The 17,809-nt window shown below is 32.6% G+C and overlaps 2 protein-coding genes across 3 annotated transcripts in view; both read right to left on the reverse strand.

Moving 5' to 3' along the window:
• LOC124353412 (NADH dehydrogenase [ubiquinone] iron-sulfur protein 2, mitochondrial-like) overlaps nucleotides 1-8,054 on the reverse strand; it is a 108,703-nt gene extending 100,649 nt beyond the window's left edge. The window contains exons 1-3 of the mRNA XM_046803251.1: nucleotides 7,794-8,054; nucleotides 3,262-3,388; nucleotides 1,349-1,453 (exon numbers count right to left, since the gene is read on the reverse strand). Coding sequence (XP_046659207.1) covers nucleotides 1,349-1,453; nucleotides 3,262-3,388; nucleotides 7,794-7,885 — 324 coding nt within the window. The 5' untranslated portion in view covers nucleotides 7,886-8,054. The remainder of the gene's footprint in view (nucleotides 1-1,348; nucleotides 1,454-3,261; nucleotides 3,389-7,793) is intronic.
• A 4,207-nt stretch (nucleotides 8,055-12,261) lies between these two features.
• Nucleotides 12,262-17,526, reverse strand: LOC124353462 (N-alpha-acetyltransferase 10-like). Of its 2 annotated transcripts, none has more exons than XM_046803302.1 (2): nucleotides 17,376-17,526; nucleotides 12,262-13,068 (listed from the first exon to the last, which is right to left on the reverse strand). In XM_046803302.1, exon 2 carries the CDS (start codon nucleotides 12,871-12,873, stop codon nucleotides 12,325-12,327), a length of 549 nt encoding a protein of 182 aa, XP_046659258.1. In that variant the 5' UTR covers nucleotides 12,874-13,068; nucleotides 17,376-17,526; the 3' UTR covers nucleotides 12,262-12,324. The 2 variants fall into 2 exon arrangements, with proteins under 2 accessions (XP_046659258.1, XP_046659259.1); XM_046803303.1 differs by lacking the exon at nucleotides 17,376-17,526 and adding an exon at nucleotides 16,894-17,185.
• Nucleotides 17,527-17,809: the final 283 nt, after the last annotated feature.

A 17,809-nucleotide genomic window follows, 5' to 3' on the forward strand; every position in this document is an offset into this window, starting at 1 on the left:
TGTTAAAATTAAAACTAAATATATGTAAGTTAGCAAAAAAAATCGCCATTCCCTCTTTTTCATTTGTTTACAAATTGTGTAATTGGATTGAAGATAATGGTGAATGTTGAATCTGAAGTTGGACAGTAAATCATTATCACTATCTGTTAGTTCATTTTTTTTAGTTTTTAGGCTTACGCAATTGATGATATAACTAACAGATGTAAAAAAATTTGCTCATATAATTAAATTCTGTAAGTATTTTTGCCTTGCTGTCTATAACCATCTTCAATCAACAGAAGAAGCCATTAGCTCCTTCAGTTTAAACATCTAGTTTTATCAAAGTTGAGATTCTCCTGAATAGCTGAGATATGAGGCCCATCTTGTAAAAACTCTTAAAAAAGAACAAAGAACTTGTGTGTTCTGGGAAAGTTAGATTTATGAATTCCTAAATCTGGAACAACTGGATCTAGGAATTCCATGCTCTGGGACATCCAGAACTAAGAGCTTTAGGACAGTTTGATGTAGGAAGTCCTTACTCTGGAGCAATCAGATCTAGGAACTCCATGCTCTGGGACATCCAGAACTAAGAGCTTTAGGACAGTTTGATGTAGGAAGTCCTTACTCTGGAGCAATCAGATCTAGGAACTCCATGCTCTGAGACATCCAGAACTAAGAGCTTTAGGACAGTTTGATGTAGGAAGTCCTTACTCTGGAGCAATCAGATCTAGGAACTCCATGCTCTGGGACATCCAGAATTGATAACTACGTGCTTTGGAACAATTTTATATAGGAACTCCATACTTTAGAGCAACCAGATCGATCACCATCCTCAAAGAACAGTTTATTAATAAACTTTGATTTGAAGAAAGAAGATTGGAAAATTAGCATTACATATTATTTATTCTTTGCAGATAATACTAATTTCTGCAAAATCAGTATTAATTTCTGCAGAAATCAATCAGCTAGGAGGATGTAAATGAAAAGACAAACAGTTTGATACTAATTTGTAAGCAATGGTTTTAAGCTTTAATTTATCCAGAAATAAGTACATGCCAATATTCCTAGGGAATAGCACACACTATCATTTTAATATTTAGATATAATGAACAAGAATTAATTTTGACAAAAGTATCTTTGATTACTGCTGTAAAAAAGATGAACATATTGATAATTTCAAATTTAAAACCAAGAAACATCATGTTCATATTGCATCCTTCAACCAAGTTAGTATAGCTTGTGTGTTACAATCTGCCCAGAAATGGGAGACTCAGCTACAGTAAATCATACATCATCATAATACAACCCACAACTGTGCTTAATTTGTTGTTTGAGCGAGATAATCGTAACATAAGTAACATCACCACACCTCTCCGTCCAGTTCCATCACCAGTCGAAGAACTCCATGGGCTGCTGGGTGATTTGGACCAAAGTTCATTGTTATATTTTTCACAGTTGTCTCTAGTGGTTTCTCCTAGTGAATAACAAAAGGATAAGTGGATAAGTGAAACAACTGTCATCAAAGAATGGACAGTTTAATTGGAAATTAAAGCTAAATTTTATATATATATATATATATATATATATATATGAGTGAAATATAAGTTTAGGCCACATTACTGACCTCCGATCACAAAAGGTTAACGCTCTTTCAATGCCTCATTAACGCTACAAAGTTATCATACTTATTCAATTTAAATTTGTACAGCAAAACATTTAACGAATTGAAGTGAATTCAACAATGAGAAAGTAAACAATCTAAACAGAATTGAGTACGTTTTAAGAGATATTTTTAAATCTCCAAAATGACTCGCAAACAAAAAGAAGATTTCCAAGATAGTGATGAAGATCTTTACCTTTAGTAAAAACCAAAATAAATTGTTTTTCATGCTTGACAAAGTCATCCGCACTCAAAGTAATAGACAATAGACAATAATATTTATTTACGTATTCATTGAGAATAGTACATGCATCAAACATTTTTTTATTTTACAGTCAGTTTGTTAAAAGAAGAGCTGGTTGTCAAAAAATTCTTTTTCAGTGTAGAAAGGTCGGTCTTGTAGCCATGTTGTGAGCTGGATCTTGAGGCGTTGTGCTGGTTCTTTTTTGAGTTCTTCGGGCAGATGGTTGTAGAGAAGTGCTCCTTTGTAGGATGGTTTTTTCTCGTACAGACTTAGGTGATGTGGTGGCAGAGTAAAACTTGCAGCATTTCGAGTGTTGTGATGATGTATGTCTCTATGTCTGGTTTGGCTTGTTGAAATGGCATGGAGAATAGCATCACGGATGTAGAGTGCAGTTACTGTAAGAATCTTCAGCCCTTTGAAGGCATTTCTGCAGCTTTCTCGGTATCTAAGGCCTGCAAGACATCTTACAGCTCTTTTTTGTTGGATCAGTACTCTTTCGAGATTGTTGTTGGAAGTTTCCTCCCCATACCACGATGCCATATCTGAGGTGTGACTCGAATAAGGCATGGTAGGTACAAGATAGGCTCTAGAAGACTACAAACCAATATCACTTGTATTCATATTTTCAAAAATTGTTCAAAGAATAGTACTGAAAAGACTAATGCACCCCTTCAAACAGAAAAACCTTGTCACCAAGCCCCAACATGGATTTCTTCAAGGCAAGAGAACAAATGCTGCTACTGCTCGTATAAGTTTTGGCAGAATAAATAATTTATAGAATAGATGTAAAGCAGGTAATCTCAGCCATGTTCTTAGATTTTAGGAAGGGTTTCAACTGCCTAGTACTTGAGCTTGTTGCTAGAAAACTAAAACTACAATAATTTGTACTTTTACTACTTTTAGCTCAGTAAATGAATAGTTTACAAAACATCAAAGAGCATTATCTTTTTTGGTGATATCCCCTTGGAGGAATTCATAAAATTTTTGGGCTATTATGGTTAGTGGAGCTCAAAACAACAGAGTTACAAGTTTTTGCCATTTCAATCCAGTTCCAATAACAAGGAATGCCACAAAGCACTGGGACATGTTCTATCGCACCTTTTACTAAAAACTTCCCAGGCTATATCCCAACTTCTTGCTTTAAGAGGCAGCTATAATGAAATAACCTTGAGTTTTCCATTTGAACAGAACAGCATACACTTTTAAGACCTTATTCTTCATTAAAATGAGACATCTCTCATAATTCCATGACTAAAATATGGTCATAAAAGTGCATGATGTTTAACATTATTCTTATGGACCTAAATAGAAAAATTTGCATTAAAATATAATTTCTTTGGACTCTTGCCATAAAATAAATACTTGACGTATTACTTACTTTAAGGTAATAATCTGTGATTTTCCACTTTGGATCTACTTTCTTTTCATCAACATGGAGAAAATGATTATTCCAGTTTTTCAAAAACTCAGCGTCAGGGTACCATTTTGTAGAGCTTCTCCCTTGTCTAGCCAATAGTTGGAAAGCAGATATGGAAAAAATTAAAGGATCAATTGGGCAAATGAGTAACTATTATAATTAATTGCACATAAAACCAATACTAGCATCTTAATTTAACTGAGTTGTCACTGCTTCACGTTTCCATATTGTACTAACATTTCAAATATTTCTTTTTATCTGACAAGTTACAAGATGTAATTTGTCAAAAGTGAGCGGAAATACATCAAACTGTGGAAAAGCCAATGGCATCAAGATATGCACATTGCAGTTCCAACAAACCTGATATTTCTCCACGTAAATGTTTGTATTTCACAGTCAAACTTCAAATGAAGTCACAAATTTCAATATATTATGAAGATTGAACAAAATGTGACACTGCAACTTTTTTGAAGTTCAAAATGTAAGTACATTTTGAACTTCAAAGCTGCATTTTCATTTTCAAAGCAGTTTTGAAGTCAAAACTGCTTTGAGCATTAAACTTCATCACACAAAGTCAAACTTCAAACGGAAAGCCACAGATTTCATGGTGTAGAAATTAACAAAATAAGACAGTGCAACTTTTTGAAGTGAAAAAAAAAATATTTCATAGAAACAGCATTAGGATGGCATTTAAAACTGCAGTGATGTTAGTACTAAATAAAGATTATCAAATCAATAACATTCCTTCTTTTCTTATACTACCAAATGTCGGATTCTTACTATAATTTTAATTTGTAAATGTAATACAAAATACAATTTTAAAGTACAATCAGGAGTGTTATTATTCCAATAATTAAAAATGTTTACTAGAAAATGATATTTGAATACCTACTCAATTTAAATTAAGTTATTACATTTTATTTGTTATGAAATCAACGGCTATTTTATTTGGGGAAAAAAGGATGTCTTAACCCATTGCCTACCACTGTCATATTTTTAGGACATATTTAAAATATTTTATTTTTTTAATATATAAAACTAGGATAATAGTTAAAAACCATCTTGTGTTACTAATTATATACTGAATTTAATATTTGTAAACACTTTTTATTGTCAAATTTTTAGGTTTAAGCCCTATATTTACTGCCTTTAAATAAGTAAAAAAACTACTTGCGAACCTTTCATGATACATTTATATGTACAATAAATGTTACTTATTTTTATTTGAGCTAAACAACACAAATCTCTTATTTATATAGTCATATTTCAATAAAAGTAATAACTTTTCATGAAAAAAGCTTAAACTTAGCTCTCAGCCATATTTTTTTTAAGCTGTCTATAAATATGACAGTGGTAAATAGCAGTGGCTTACGCCTGCTCCAGAGACTAGTTACAACCTGATTTCTCCCCACCAGAGTCTCAATGGAGTGCCTGCAGTTTTACTTTTTGCTGAACGTTGTCTTTACTGTGATGAATCATTTTAGTTCTGTGTTTTTTTATTAATAAATGTGTATTTTTTACTCATAAACAATGGCAAGTACATCACACATAACGATTGAAGAAATACTTCTTTTTATTAGGAGATTTAGAAGAAAGTTGAAGCTAATGTAGCTAGTGCTAATGTTGTTGTTTTAAACCGCCACAAAATGTCGATTGTCCTTACTGATGAAGAACAGTTTAATGATGATAATACTGAGGATGTGGATATTTCTGAGGTATGTGTGTACTTTAGAATTAGAGTTGAAGCAAAATAATGATCTAGACTGTAAAACGTCAAATGAAAGTAAACCTACTAAAGGAAAACCCGAGAACACTAACTCTAGAAAAGTATTGAAAAGAAAGTTTAACAAACCACATAAATCCACTGATAGTAAAGAAAAAAGAAAGTCAGTAGAACTACCCCTCGGACTTGGAAAAAGTGTCTACCTGAGTATGGTTTTCCAGCTAAAGGAGATGGTTCTTTACAGTGTCTCAATGATTTAAAAGAAAGGTTTTCATAGCAAATCACCAGTTGAAATATTTGAAAGCTTACTAACAACAGACATAATGCAAGACATTGTTACTCAAACTATGAAAATACGCTTTAGAAATAAAAAATAACCAGTTGTTTGCCTTTTCAGTTGATGAATTGAAGTTGTTTATTGGCATTCTTTTCTGTTATCTGGGTACAATTGTTTACCTCAAGTTTCACTTTATTGGAGTACTGCAAAAAGATTTAGGTGTCCCCATTGTGGCAAATGCAATGTCAAAAAAATCGTTTTTGGCTTATAAAATCTTATATTCATTTTGCAGATAATGCTATGCTCAGTGATGAAACAAAGTGTGATAGAGGTTTTAAAGTGAGGCCCCTCCTGGAAAAAATACAGCAATCATTTGCAAAGTTTGGTGTATTTTGAAGATAAACTTGCTGTTGATGAGATGATAATAAAGTATTTTGGTCGAAATAATTTAAAAGCAGTTCATCAGAAGAAAACCAGTACGCTTTGGATATAAGTTTTGGGCATTATGTGGTACAAGTGGTTATTGTTACAATTTTGATCTGTACTGTGGTAAAGATCAAGGATGTGAAGAAAATATTGGATTAGGCAGGAGAGTTGTTCAATCTCTTTTGTTTTGTTGTTGATGATCCTTTGAGCTACGAATTATATTTTGACAACTTCTTTACGAGTATAGAATTGCTTGAAGAACTCTTTGACTTAGGATTCAGGGCTAGTGGGACTATAAGAGAAAATCGAACACAAAAATGTCCCCTACCGGACAAAAAAGGAAAGGAATAAAATAGGTAGAGGAGGGGCTATGATTACACTAGTGATCTGGATAGTGGAATTAATGTCGACAAGGTGGAATGACAATAATATAGTAACAGTTGCAACCAACTTCGACAGTGTTTGAACCCCTGGCCAATGTTACTAGGTACAGTAAGGAAGAAAAGAAAAAAGTCCCTTTCCCAGTCCCCAAAAGTATTAAAAAATTATAGTAGCTTTATGGGGGGAGTGGATTCTTCATGACTGGTTGGCATCTAAATATTGTATCAAAATAAAAGGGAAAAAGTGGTATTGGCCATTATTTACCAGAATTATTGACATGACATTAGTAAATGCCTGGATTATCCACAAGCTTACATCAGACAATCCTGTTCCTCTCTTAGACTTCAGGCGTGCTATAGCTGTTCCTTATTTGAAGGCAAGTAAATAAACGTCCTGCCCATTGGAAGACCTTCAGTAATACCCCGTAGTCAACAAGCAGCGCCTTTTGATGACGCAAGATTTGACGGAAGAGATCATCTTTTACACGTTAGAGACAAGCAAAGAAGATGCCAAATGCGACTGTGTACTTCAAAGCCTCTTACGTTTTGCAAAAAGTGCAATGTGACCCCTTTGTAAGAAATGTTTTGGCCCTTACCCACTCTAAGTGAGCGTATATAAGCCATAAGTTTTTAGATTTTAGGTCTTTTTTATCTTTTTTACAATCATTTATGTAATTTTAAAGTAATATTATTTTCATATCTTAAGAGTTACTGACATAACATTATATTTTGTTAAAAAATTTAGCTTGACGTAATGACACTTTACAATACCACTGTCATAATTTTAGGACACCAGGTTATTATACAAAGACACTATGGACTACCACTGTCATATTTATAGGACACCATTTTTTTTTTTGTGTTAAAAAATTCATTTTTTTATTAAAAAAAACGGTATAACATAAACTATAAATGAAATGTTATTTGGACCCAAAATCCTTAGTTTTAATCGATTTTGTAAAAAAACCAAAAAGTTGGTAATTAATGGGTTAATCTAGGAAGTGGTTGATCTTTACCAGCCACTTTCAATTGTTGAATTTTAGATGTTCATTGATATGCAAATGGCTTTATTAATAATTAATTTATTAATGTGCATTACCTCTTCTTAATATATTTGAAATGATGTTAACTGCGAAAAATTCGAGTTGGTTTTGAGAATAAAAATGCTTTTGTTCCAAGTTTCTGATAAAACTGGAATATTCTCACAGTACAGTCGTAAGTAAGAGCAAGACTAAAAGTCTCTTCAGTACAGATTTAATATAGACCTTCAAAAGGTGATGAACAGATAAGCACTTGCAGCTCATTGACATGTTACTTATTAGTGTTCAAACCTTATTTAGAGGAATTTAAATGAATTTGGACAGAGTCCACAATTTTAGATATTAGAACGCTAAATTGAGAAGAAAGAATAAGAAACAGGAAGCAGGAATTCACTTATTCATCAACTACACAAGCTTGTGTCTTATTCTATTCATGATGTCCAATAAGATTGTGTAACAAACTTATACAAGTCATAACAATTTTATTGGGTGAACGAATCGTTATTATATATTTATAATGAAAATGCAGAGATTCCTAGTTATAACACTAGCAAGTCCGTTACAACTCAAAATTTCTACTTTCTCCCTAAACATTTCCTCACCTAACAGAAATTTATTCACAAAAGCAATAACAGTAGGGTACTCACGATGTGACAGAAAATGATTTTTGCAACATTCTCTTCAATGTCACTCTATAATTGTGTTTAAAACAACTCTGAGGACAAAACTTGTACATCATGTTGGTTCTGTGCACAAGCTGAAATAAAAATAAGTATAATTTAAAGTTTAATTCGTTACTCTATGAAGCTTTCAAGAGTATATATTTCGAATCGAGGTTAATTGAAAGAAAACATTACAGTGAAAATATTGACAAAAATGGACAGAAGTTTACTCACTGTACATATGGCAAATATTATTTGAATCATATGCTGAAATGTTTTGAAAAACATTTTTAAATAAAAATGATATATATAAATAATAATTTGTTATGGCATCGTACAGTGACAATGTACAATTCTTCTTTTGTTTTTTAATCCCGAAAAATTATTAAAATCAATTAATTATCTCTTATACGTTATTAAGGATTAGTTTTTATTTTCAGTTGAGCTTTAGCAAAGTCTATCACCTCGAGGAGCTGGAAAATTGTTATTTCTGTCTGAATATCTAAGAGCAAAGTGACCTATGGACTTGAAAATTTGCATAATGCTTCATTTCTATACACGCAACACCGAGTTCAATGATTGTGCATTTCACTCTATGAGATTTGGCAGAGTGTTAGTAAACATTTTTACATTGGTCATATGACCCATAAAAGTAACCATCATGGCTCATGAGAAATCACAGAAAAATAAATTTGTAAATATACTGAGTACAATTGTGTGACATTTTAACACCAAACATAGCAACAAAAGTAGCCCAACTACTGTACCTTAACACTTACAACATCACTTGGTGGAGTAGACTTGTAATGATTTAAATACAGCTATGAAACCCAAATTAATGAACAAACATGTAAATGTATCGTGTGGCAAGTTACGTCATGACAGAGTTCATCTCTAGAATTGAATTTTGCATGCAACTTCAACAAAGTCTGTTACGTGGCACATTCCTACCTTGTATATTTCAATACTCTGGTCGATCTTTATCCCTCTCTCTTCCCAAATATTTAGTTGGTACTATCTCAGATCTGTTCTATCTGCCGTCCAAGTCAAAATCACTATGTACCAAGTTTAATGTCTCTAGAACCTTTCTAGGAAGAGTTGTCACACTGACTGACAGATAGAAAAAAAAAACAAGAGAGTCAATAATACTATTTTTAGGCCTTCTTGGGTTCTTAAAACCAATACATGCAAAATGTCCAGTCTATAACACAATTTATTCTCTCTCTCTGAGTTACAGGATTCATTAACGCTTAGCCAAATCACATAGATGCACATGCATTATCATCAAGTAGATAATTTTTATGTAAGAATTAAATTACTTGCTGTTTCAAGTCCGTAGCTCAGGTAGTTCTCAATTAATTCTGTAAAAAACAGATAAACAAGAAAATTTCAAGCCCGTAGCTCAATTCATTTTCAAGATATCCTGCGGAAAGTTAGGCTCCACTAAAACATCCTAATCCCGTGAATAACATAATCGAACTTGATGTTGCCTATTTTGAGATGAAACATCATGTAAAAATTTAAGTCTGTAGGTCGATTTGTTATCAAAATATTGTGCAGACAGACAGACACAGATTCAAGTTTTTTCCAGCTTCCCAAGTGATAGGTTGTGCATTAAAACAAGACTAAATAATTTAAGATATCCGAATACTAAAAAAGCATGTAATGTAAAATGAATTTCCTTATATTAAACTGACTTTTTGACTTCTCATGCTAATTTTATTTGTGTTGTGGAAAGGTTTCCATTTTCGATCATGAAGAATTCTTCAATTGAGTACATAATATAATTCTGAGAAGTCTATAATAATATGTCACCTTTAGGAGTCAACGCTGTAAATTTTTTACTCATTCCAAACAAACCTGGTACCTATGAAGATATTATTGAAATATTGCTTTAAGGCAGTGGTGTAACTAAGGGCATGGAATGAGGGAACTAGAATAACCATTCTCCCCTTAAGAGCCTTAATTGCGCATAATTGCAAAAAAGCTAACATCTTTGGGTATAGAAGGCACAGGAAAAGATTGGTTCATTAGTTATTTAACAGGCCGCTCCCAAATAGTTGAGGTTCAAAGCACAAGTTGTAGTATTACAACCACATATAAATCTTACCCTTTTCCTATCAACAGTTGAGTACCTCAAGGATCTGTCCTCGGCCCTGTACTTTTTGTAAATGACTTCCCAGAACATGTTCAAGACCAACACACCACCTGTGTAATGTATGCTGACGACACAACACTCCTGGTCAAGAATGACACAGCTGTTGGAATCCACACAGCAGCCACAAGTTCTCTTAACAAAGCACTTAATTACTGCAAGAGGAACGACCTAGCTGTAAATTCATCCAAAACAATTCAAGTCAACTTCAGCAAGAAAAAAGACTATATCCCTAACACACATGATATATCAATGAAAAATTCTGTAACATTTCTAGGGGTTATTCTTGATAACAATCTCATATGGTCAGAACATGTTTAACAAGCACAGGAATCTATGCCTTAAGACGAATTAAATTGATTAGTGACCTGGAAGCTGCAAAAACAACTTACTATGCTCTGATCGCAGATCATCGGCCATTAACAACAACAGAATCTTTCTTTTACAGAAAAAAGCCATACGAATTCTTGCTGAGCTTGGAAGAGAGCTGCAGACAAGCCTTCAAAACCCTGGGGATACTGAGTCACAGCACTATACATTCTAGATGTTATTTTATATATTGACAAGCTAAATCTGCAAACCAATGAAGAGTTCCATAAATACAATAAAAATTCCAAAAACTATATTCTGCCAATACACTGTAACACCCTGTATGGAAAAAGTCCATCTTACAATGGCTGGAAACTGTGGAACCTACCAATATCAATAAAGCAGCTCAAAGGAACAGCCCTAAAAAGAAGACTACACAACTTCCTCGTGAGCAGACCAGTCTACACACTAGAAGAATTCATAAGTGCAACAGAAGATGACCTGAGATGCACAGATTCATGAACATTCATATCTGTAACATAACCATATTTACTTGTACTCATGACACTTTTGCTGTTCTTATGAATATGTAATAAAGAATTTTGTCTATTGTTATATTTGAATAAGTAAAAAGGTTGCATAACAGAAATCTAACTTGTTTAAATACAGCAGTTAAATGTTTTACTTTGAATTGGCCCTTTTTAGTTTACTTGTTTGCTTTTAAGTGCCGACTGTAGTGAAAATACTGAGTTTTACTCCATAAGAACGTTGTTACACTTACTCCCTTCCTTTGGTCTTGGAAATTATGGCTGATATCTCATTTCAAAGATATAATTAACAAGAATTCAAATGCTTTCTTTATTTTTCTTGTAAAGTATATATGTTTTTAGTATTTGAAAGATAAAGTACAAAAAAGTTTTTTTCTGAAAACAATTGAACATCTTAAAAAGGGTTTGGATATGTATTAATGATATGTATCTCTTAAATGAGGTATCTCCATGTATTCTGTGCATAAATTGTATTAAGTCCAAAACTGGCCTAAATGCACAACAAATATCTACATGTGTATAAAGTGTATTAATCCACTTGTTCCTAAACTGATGTATTCATTTATGCACCAAGGGTACAAGTGAAAAATTACCAAAACTAAGTGTGTTAAGTCCCAAAATTTTGTGACAACCAATTATCCACTAAATAGGTATTTATAAAGTTAATACAATTTACACTGTTGAACACTATAGCAGCCTGCAGGAATCATGAATTGTAAAATCTGATTTGAATGTAACCGACTATAAATAAAAAATAAAAATGTGCTTTGAGAAGAATGATCAATCACAGTTAGCACGCAAAGTTTTTACTTAACACTAATGAGTAAGTTAAATAACATTTAAAAATTAATAAGAACACAAAAACTGTAATTTTTTAAATGCAGTTACACCTTCTGACTCTTCTTGTGAAAAGTTCTGGGGCATTATTCTGGGGCAAAAGTTCTATAAATGCCAATTACGTACCTTATATGTAACAGTCCAAGACTGCAGTGATGGCTCGACCAGCACAACATTGGGTATGAGAATTTAGCTAACCTCGTAAGACGAGAATGAAATGTAGGATATATTTCCATATATTCATTTTTGAAGCTGCAAAAACTACAATAAAATATTTGACCATTTAATCAAGTACAAACACGTCCTTGTATCTACTATGTGGATAGTAGGCTTGCAAAATTCTCCTTGTCTGCAAAAGATTAACCATTTTTGAAACCTGTTCACTTTCGTTTTATATATATATATATATATAATTTTTTTTAATGAGTAATTACAAATTATTATCAACAAAGGATTTTAATAATAGTCCTTATTAAAATTGCAAATGTATTAACAGTAGAAGAATTTGCAGACTGCAAAGTGCACTGCACTCTAACCAGTTGGTAATAAAAAATCAAGCTTGATCTTTACATTAGTGAGATGATTTTAAAACAATAAACAAAAATCCTTAAACAATATTTATTAACAGTAAAATAAGCAATCTATTGTGACATTCCGTAATAGTCCATTACAGCCTTTCAGACACAACTCCTCTATTATCATCATTGACTTCTGCAGCATCCCCCTTCCCAGAGTTCATTAGAGAAGTCCCATGATTCTTCTGCAGGTCACGCTTCATAGCGTAGGCGTCCTCACCATCGGCATAGTACTTTGGCTCTATTTCGGAAATCACAAACTTCAATGTGTTAGTGTACAAGTTCAAAGCAGCACGATTGCTCTTCCGCACATGTAGAGAAACGTACTTGGCGTTAAAGCACTCCACCATCGCCAGAGCAGCCTGATCCATCAATTTCTGAGCGAGACCTAACCTACGATGAGATCTTTTGACTGCCAGAGACGTAATATGTCCATGAGGGTTGTCTTCACTGTCTTCTTCCATTTTAGCAAGCACGTAACCGACGATCTGTCCCTTTTCATCTTCAGCCACGTAGCTCAGTTGGGGCCAAGATAACCCATGATAAAAGTAGTACTTCATCTGGTAATTCTCTGGAAGACAGAGTAGATTGCAGTGTTGCATGTTCATCAAGTCCTCAGGTCTTGCACAACGAATATTCATCTTGATTCTTTTGCTTTAAATCTTCAAAAATGTAACTAAAACCACCTCCACGGGTAAACTATTCTCGACGGGTTCTTTTTGTTCGAACTTTACGCTTATCTACTTCAGCAGTAGGCTGCGCCTCTGTCATTCCACCCAGCAGCTCCTTCACAAATCCGAACTTGGACAGGAAGAATTTCCACACTAAGTACCAACCTGCAACAGACAGACACTTCTGTTTTAATTCTGTAACTAGTTTGTTGTTAAATCTGTCACTACAGTGTAATTAAATATGTTATCAGGATGACTATAAAATAGTTAAAGATTAATTTATTAAATTAATTGATATTCCAAAAAAAAATTAGACTTGCACGCCCGTACCATTGAAACAGGAAAGACATCAGATCATTAGATTAAATTTTAAACCGTCAAAGATACTGTCATTGTTTAGTTGATTTCTGGCATGACCACTAAACTCCACTTATTTTTGTAAAGTGAGAGAAATCAAAAGTTTCATATTGAAGCAGTCAATAGACAGTGTTTACATCCAGAAGCGCTCATTATTCATTTTCATTATAACGCAAGGTCTAAAATCCGTCATAACCCAATGTTGAAGGAAATTTATTACATTGTCTAAAACATTGTTTTTACACAAAATTGCAATCGGTTTTGTACCACTGAAGCCATCTCTAGGAAACCAAAGATTCAAACCATTATGATGCTTTTGTTTAAAAACTTGCAGCTTCAAATTTGGACAAAGATAAAACTTTTCTGTCCCAATTCAATGTAATTTATTTAATAATATTCATTGTTCTTGCCTTGCCGGTAAGGTTGAAAAGTATCAACATACTATATTGAGACATATCTTAAACATACAATTCATTGAATATAACTGGTAGGCTACATTATTAAAATTGTCCATAATTAAGGCAGTTTTAGCCGGCACCAAATATGTATAATTTAGTTTCATTCAATTTCAGTCATTTGCCTTTAACCAGTATCAACCCAGATAATAAAGTGTGAAATGTACACTATGCATGAGGAATGAATATACTAGTGTGTCCATATGGCTACACTAGGCTGTTACATATTAAATGAATTGGTATACTAGCTAGTTTAAGAACACAATATTAAACAATATAATTACACTGAATTAATAATTCAGTGTTAAATGGGGAAGAAGGAAATTAGGTTTTGTTTGAGCCATTTTAGACACAATGGTAGCTCAACCTCCTACCCCAAACTGTCCACAGCTGATTTGTTTAAGCAAAGTAAAAATAAGGTTATATATTACAATATTTTGGTCTATCCTAACCTATAAAACTTGTTCAGAATATTTGCTTGAATTAAATGCAAGCAGAACCTACTTGTTATCACGACAAAAAATATAATCATATAATGACTGTATAGTTTATTATACTTTCTTTTTACCTTACAAGCACAGACTACTACAAAATTGAGTCTTTTTAGTGGAAATGCCATGCAGTAATATTGTATCCATTTTGCAATGGGACAGAGTAGGATAAGCAGACCCAGTTTTTATATCGCTTATTACAATCATCAATACTTTATATATCGAATAACAGAACTATCAATCAACATCAACATATAAAAAAATACAAAATTAAAGTCACATGTTTCAAAATAATAAAGGAATCATAACCATTAATCAAACGATAAAATTAAGACAGGTGATAGGAAAAATGAAATTCAAATAATAAAGAAAACATAACAACAAAACCATCTTGAAACCGAGATAGAACGTAAATTATCTTTTAGTGTTATTTAATAGAGTTTTCTAACAGTTAACCGTCTTTTTGAATTCAAAAGAAGTCACTTATAGAAAAAATTATGTTTAGAATATCAAAATGTGTGTACAGTTGGTGCAGATGATTTAGTTATTGTTCAAATTAATTATTAATGGTTCATTATGTCGATTAGTATGATAATTAAGTCTCGTTTGATAATTTCAATATAAAAAACTGGGTCCGCATATCATAATCTAATCTTGCAATGTTAAAATTAAATGTTGAAATGTAATATAATACTTGGTGGCTTCATTTGATAACTATGCAAAATGTATCAGTGTTAATGGTGGCAAGTGTTTATTGTGGAAAGTATTGCTGCAATTGGTGTTTGTACAATATGTGTTGCATGTCTGTGTCCGGTGTTCACCCTCCTTAAAAAAATTAGCCTTAGTTCTTACCTGTTTGTAGCCTATCTGCTTCTTACCATACTCGTAACACAAACCGGTACTTTGATATCATCTGGAGACCACTATTTTTGGATTAGCTTTTCTTACTGAACACCTAAAAAACTACATTAATAGAAAGAATAGAATTTATTTGACTTTCTGTGAAAATTACATTTCATTATGACGATCAGTTCTTGTTTTCTACCTCCCAAAGGAAGCAAAGTCGGCAAGGAGGCCATTTTGTCCGTATCTACTATTTGTTAATACACTGATATAAGTAGGTAAATACATACGTACGTATTATAAATAAAGAAAGTTAACGCATGCTCATGTGATCTTAGCTTTACGTTCTCAGAAAGAAACACTTTAAAAAATAGTGGCCTCCGGATTATAACAAAGTACCCTTTACCAGAAATAAACATTGAAATTCATGTTTTAGAACAAATTTAGTCAAAATCAGAAACTTTTTAGGAGGGGTCATGGTTTACCCTAAGGAGGAGAAGTCTGGAGGTAAAATGTAGGCCTACATCATATGTAACAAATTTACTTTTTTTTGTATTAATACAACAAATTATAATTGCATGTATATTCTTATTGCTATTATTGCTATAAATGATTATGACATGTTTTTCTACATGTAGAATGGTTTTTCCATATAAATAAATAATCACATATTGACCTACTGGCCATAGGAATGAACCTGCAACATTTCAAAAAATTTTACTATGGTCAATGGGCCAACCCCCTAAACCTAGGTGTCACCAAGTTTTAAAAATAAATCAACCATACATAGCATCATTTTAGCATTGTAGTCTGGTGAAACCTCAACAGTATTTATTCGTTTTCTTTTATTTAGCCTAGCTCTGTTCATTCAAGCATTGACTGCGAGTGCAAAACCTTTTGGTTTCTACACAGTAGAATCTCCTCTTTCTATTGGTAACAAAAACATTGTCATTCATGTATAAGTTATTTTGGTATTTATTTACAATACCGTGACCATGAAAAATGGACTTTTTTTTCATGGGTTGGGCATTTATAGCCAAGTATTATTATCACAGGTGCATATAAACTGGGGGGAAAGTATATCATTGTATTATATTGATGCCTTTCGGGCATTATTGCATTAAGGATGGAAAATAACCGACAAAATTTTGTCGAACAACATTTGGAGGGTTAAGGATCAGGGGCATCACGTGATCTGGGATTCGACTTTTGCAAGCTCGAGTTAATTTTTTTTTCTAAAAGAGCAAGCAGTGCGCAGCGGGCAGGCATCGTTGACAGGATTAACGTCATCATTTCAGTAAAATTGCCAGAGGTACTGTCAAAAACAGAGTTTTCAGAGGATTTCAAAAAATCGTAACTCCTTTGATTTTCGTTGCCGACGAATTTTTTCTTCACTATTGTTTTTAGGAAAAATTGTAGTTTTCAGGAAAAAAAAAATGAACATACCTTTCCATGGTCACGTTATTGTAAATTGATACCGTTATTTTTACAGCAACTGCATTTGCCCCATGTGTTATGTATGGCACACCACCCACACCAACCTTACGTACAGTTAAGCACTTCCCATTCAAAAAATCAACAAATATATAAAGTGGGTCTTGTAAACTAGTGTCCTGAAAACTAATAAAATGCTTCTAGAAGTTGAACATGGATTGACTGGCAACATAACATGGCCTATAACCTAGTGTTATGAAATAGGCTGGTTGATTGTGTTATTTCCTCATAGGCTATCTTAGGTCTTCTTAATTTTAGTTGTAAGCCTACTTATATCTGGCAGGTAGGCCTAGCATACAAACAATTTCAGCAAAGTGTACAATAAAAATCAGTTAAGCCTATGTACTTACCTAACCCAATAATGATAAAAACTGTGATCAATGAAAATAAAAATGAAAGTACAGTTAAAAATAACTCCATATTACAAATTGATCCAAACAAAGTTGTTTGTTATATAGAATTCACTTTTCAATATTTCCAATTAACATACATGGAATAATTAATATAATTACTATCTAAAATTTATCTAGATTTATTTAAAATGTTACAAATAAAATTATCTTCTTCATAAAATTTCAGCCTGTTACTTCAATGTAAATATTTGCTAAAATGCCACCATTTTGAAATCTTGCAGACCAGGTCAAAAAGCATGACGCGAGTCTAACTCGTGAATATAACCTTAAAAGTCAATTTTGTTGCAGGAAACGTTACCTAATGATAAAATTAAACATATGTTGCTAAACGGAAATTCCGATTATATTTCTTTGTGAAACCTGAATAAATGTTATGTATTATTATTAAAATTGGATGTATTAATCCAGAAAATACTCACCCTATCCGGCCTTTTGAACAGACGAAACTAAATTTTTATCATGAATTTTTTTCACTACTGTATCTCAAAATAAACACCACATGTTTAGAGGGACGTTGCGTGTATGTATTAGTTCAATTCTTTAATAAAAACTAACAAATACAGTTTTTCTTTTCTGTTTCTCGTATATAAATTATTGAAAAAGTATTTTTATAAATCAGAAAGTTGATTTTGATATTTTTTACAAAGTTCTAATCTAGAACTTGAACTTAGTCATTGAGTTGAACAAATTGTTTTTCATGAATAAAATTATCTTTATTTATTTATTTATTTATTTTATTCACGGCAATACGCCAATTACAAAACTAAACACAGTTTGCAGATGGCTGTCTGCAATAATAAAATAAAAGCCATCATGACTACAATTAAATTATGGATAAATATATAATAAGTAA

The sequence above is a fragment of the Homalodisca vitripennis genome, chromosome 2 (assembly GCF_021130785.1).
Source record: "Homalodisca vitripennis isolate AUS2020 chromosome 2, UT_GWSS_2.1, whole genome shotgun sequence".
Lineage (NCBI taxonomy): Eukaryota > Metazoa > Arthropoda > Insecta > Hemiptera > Cicadellidae > Homalodisca > Homalodisca vitripennis.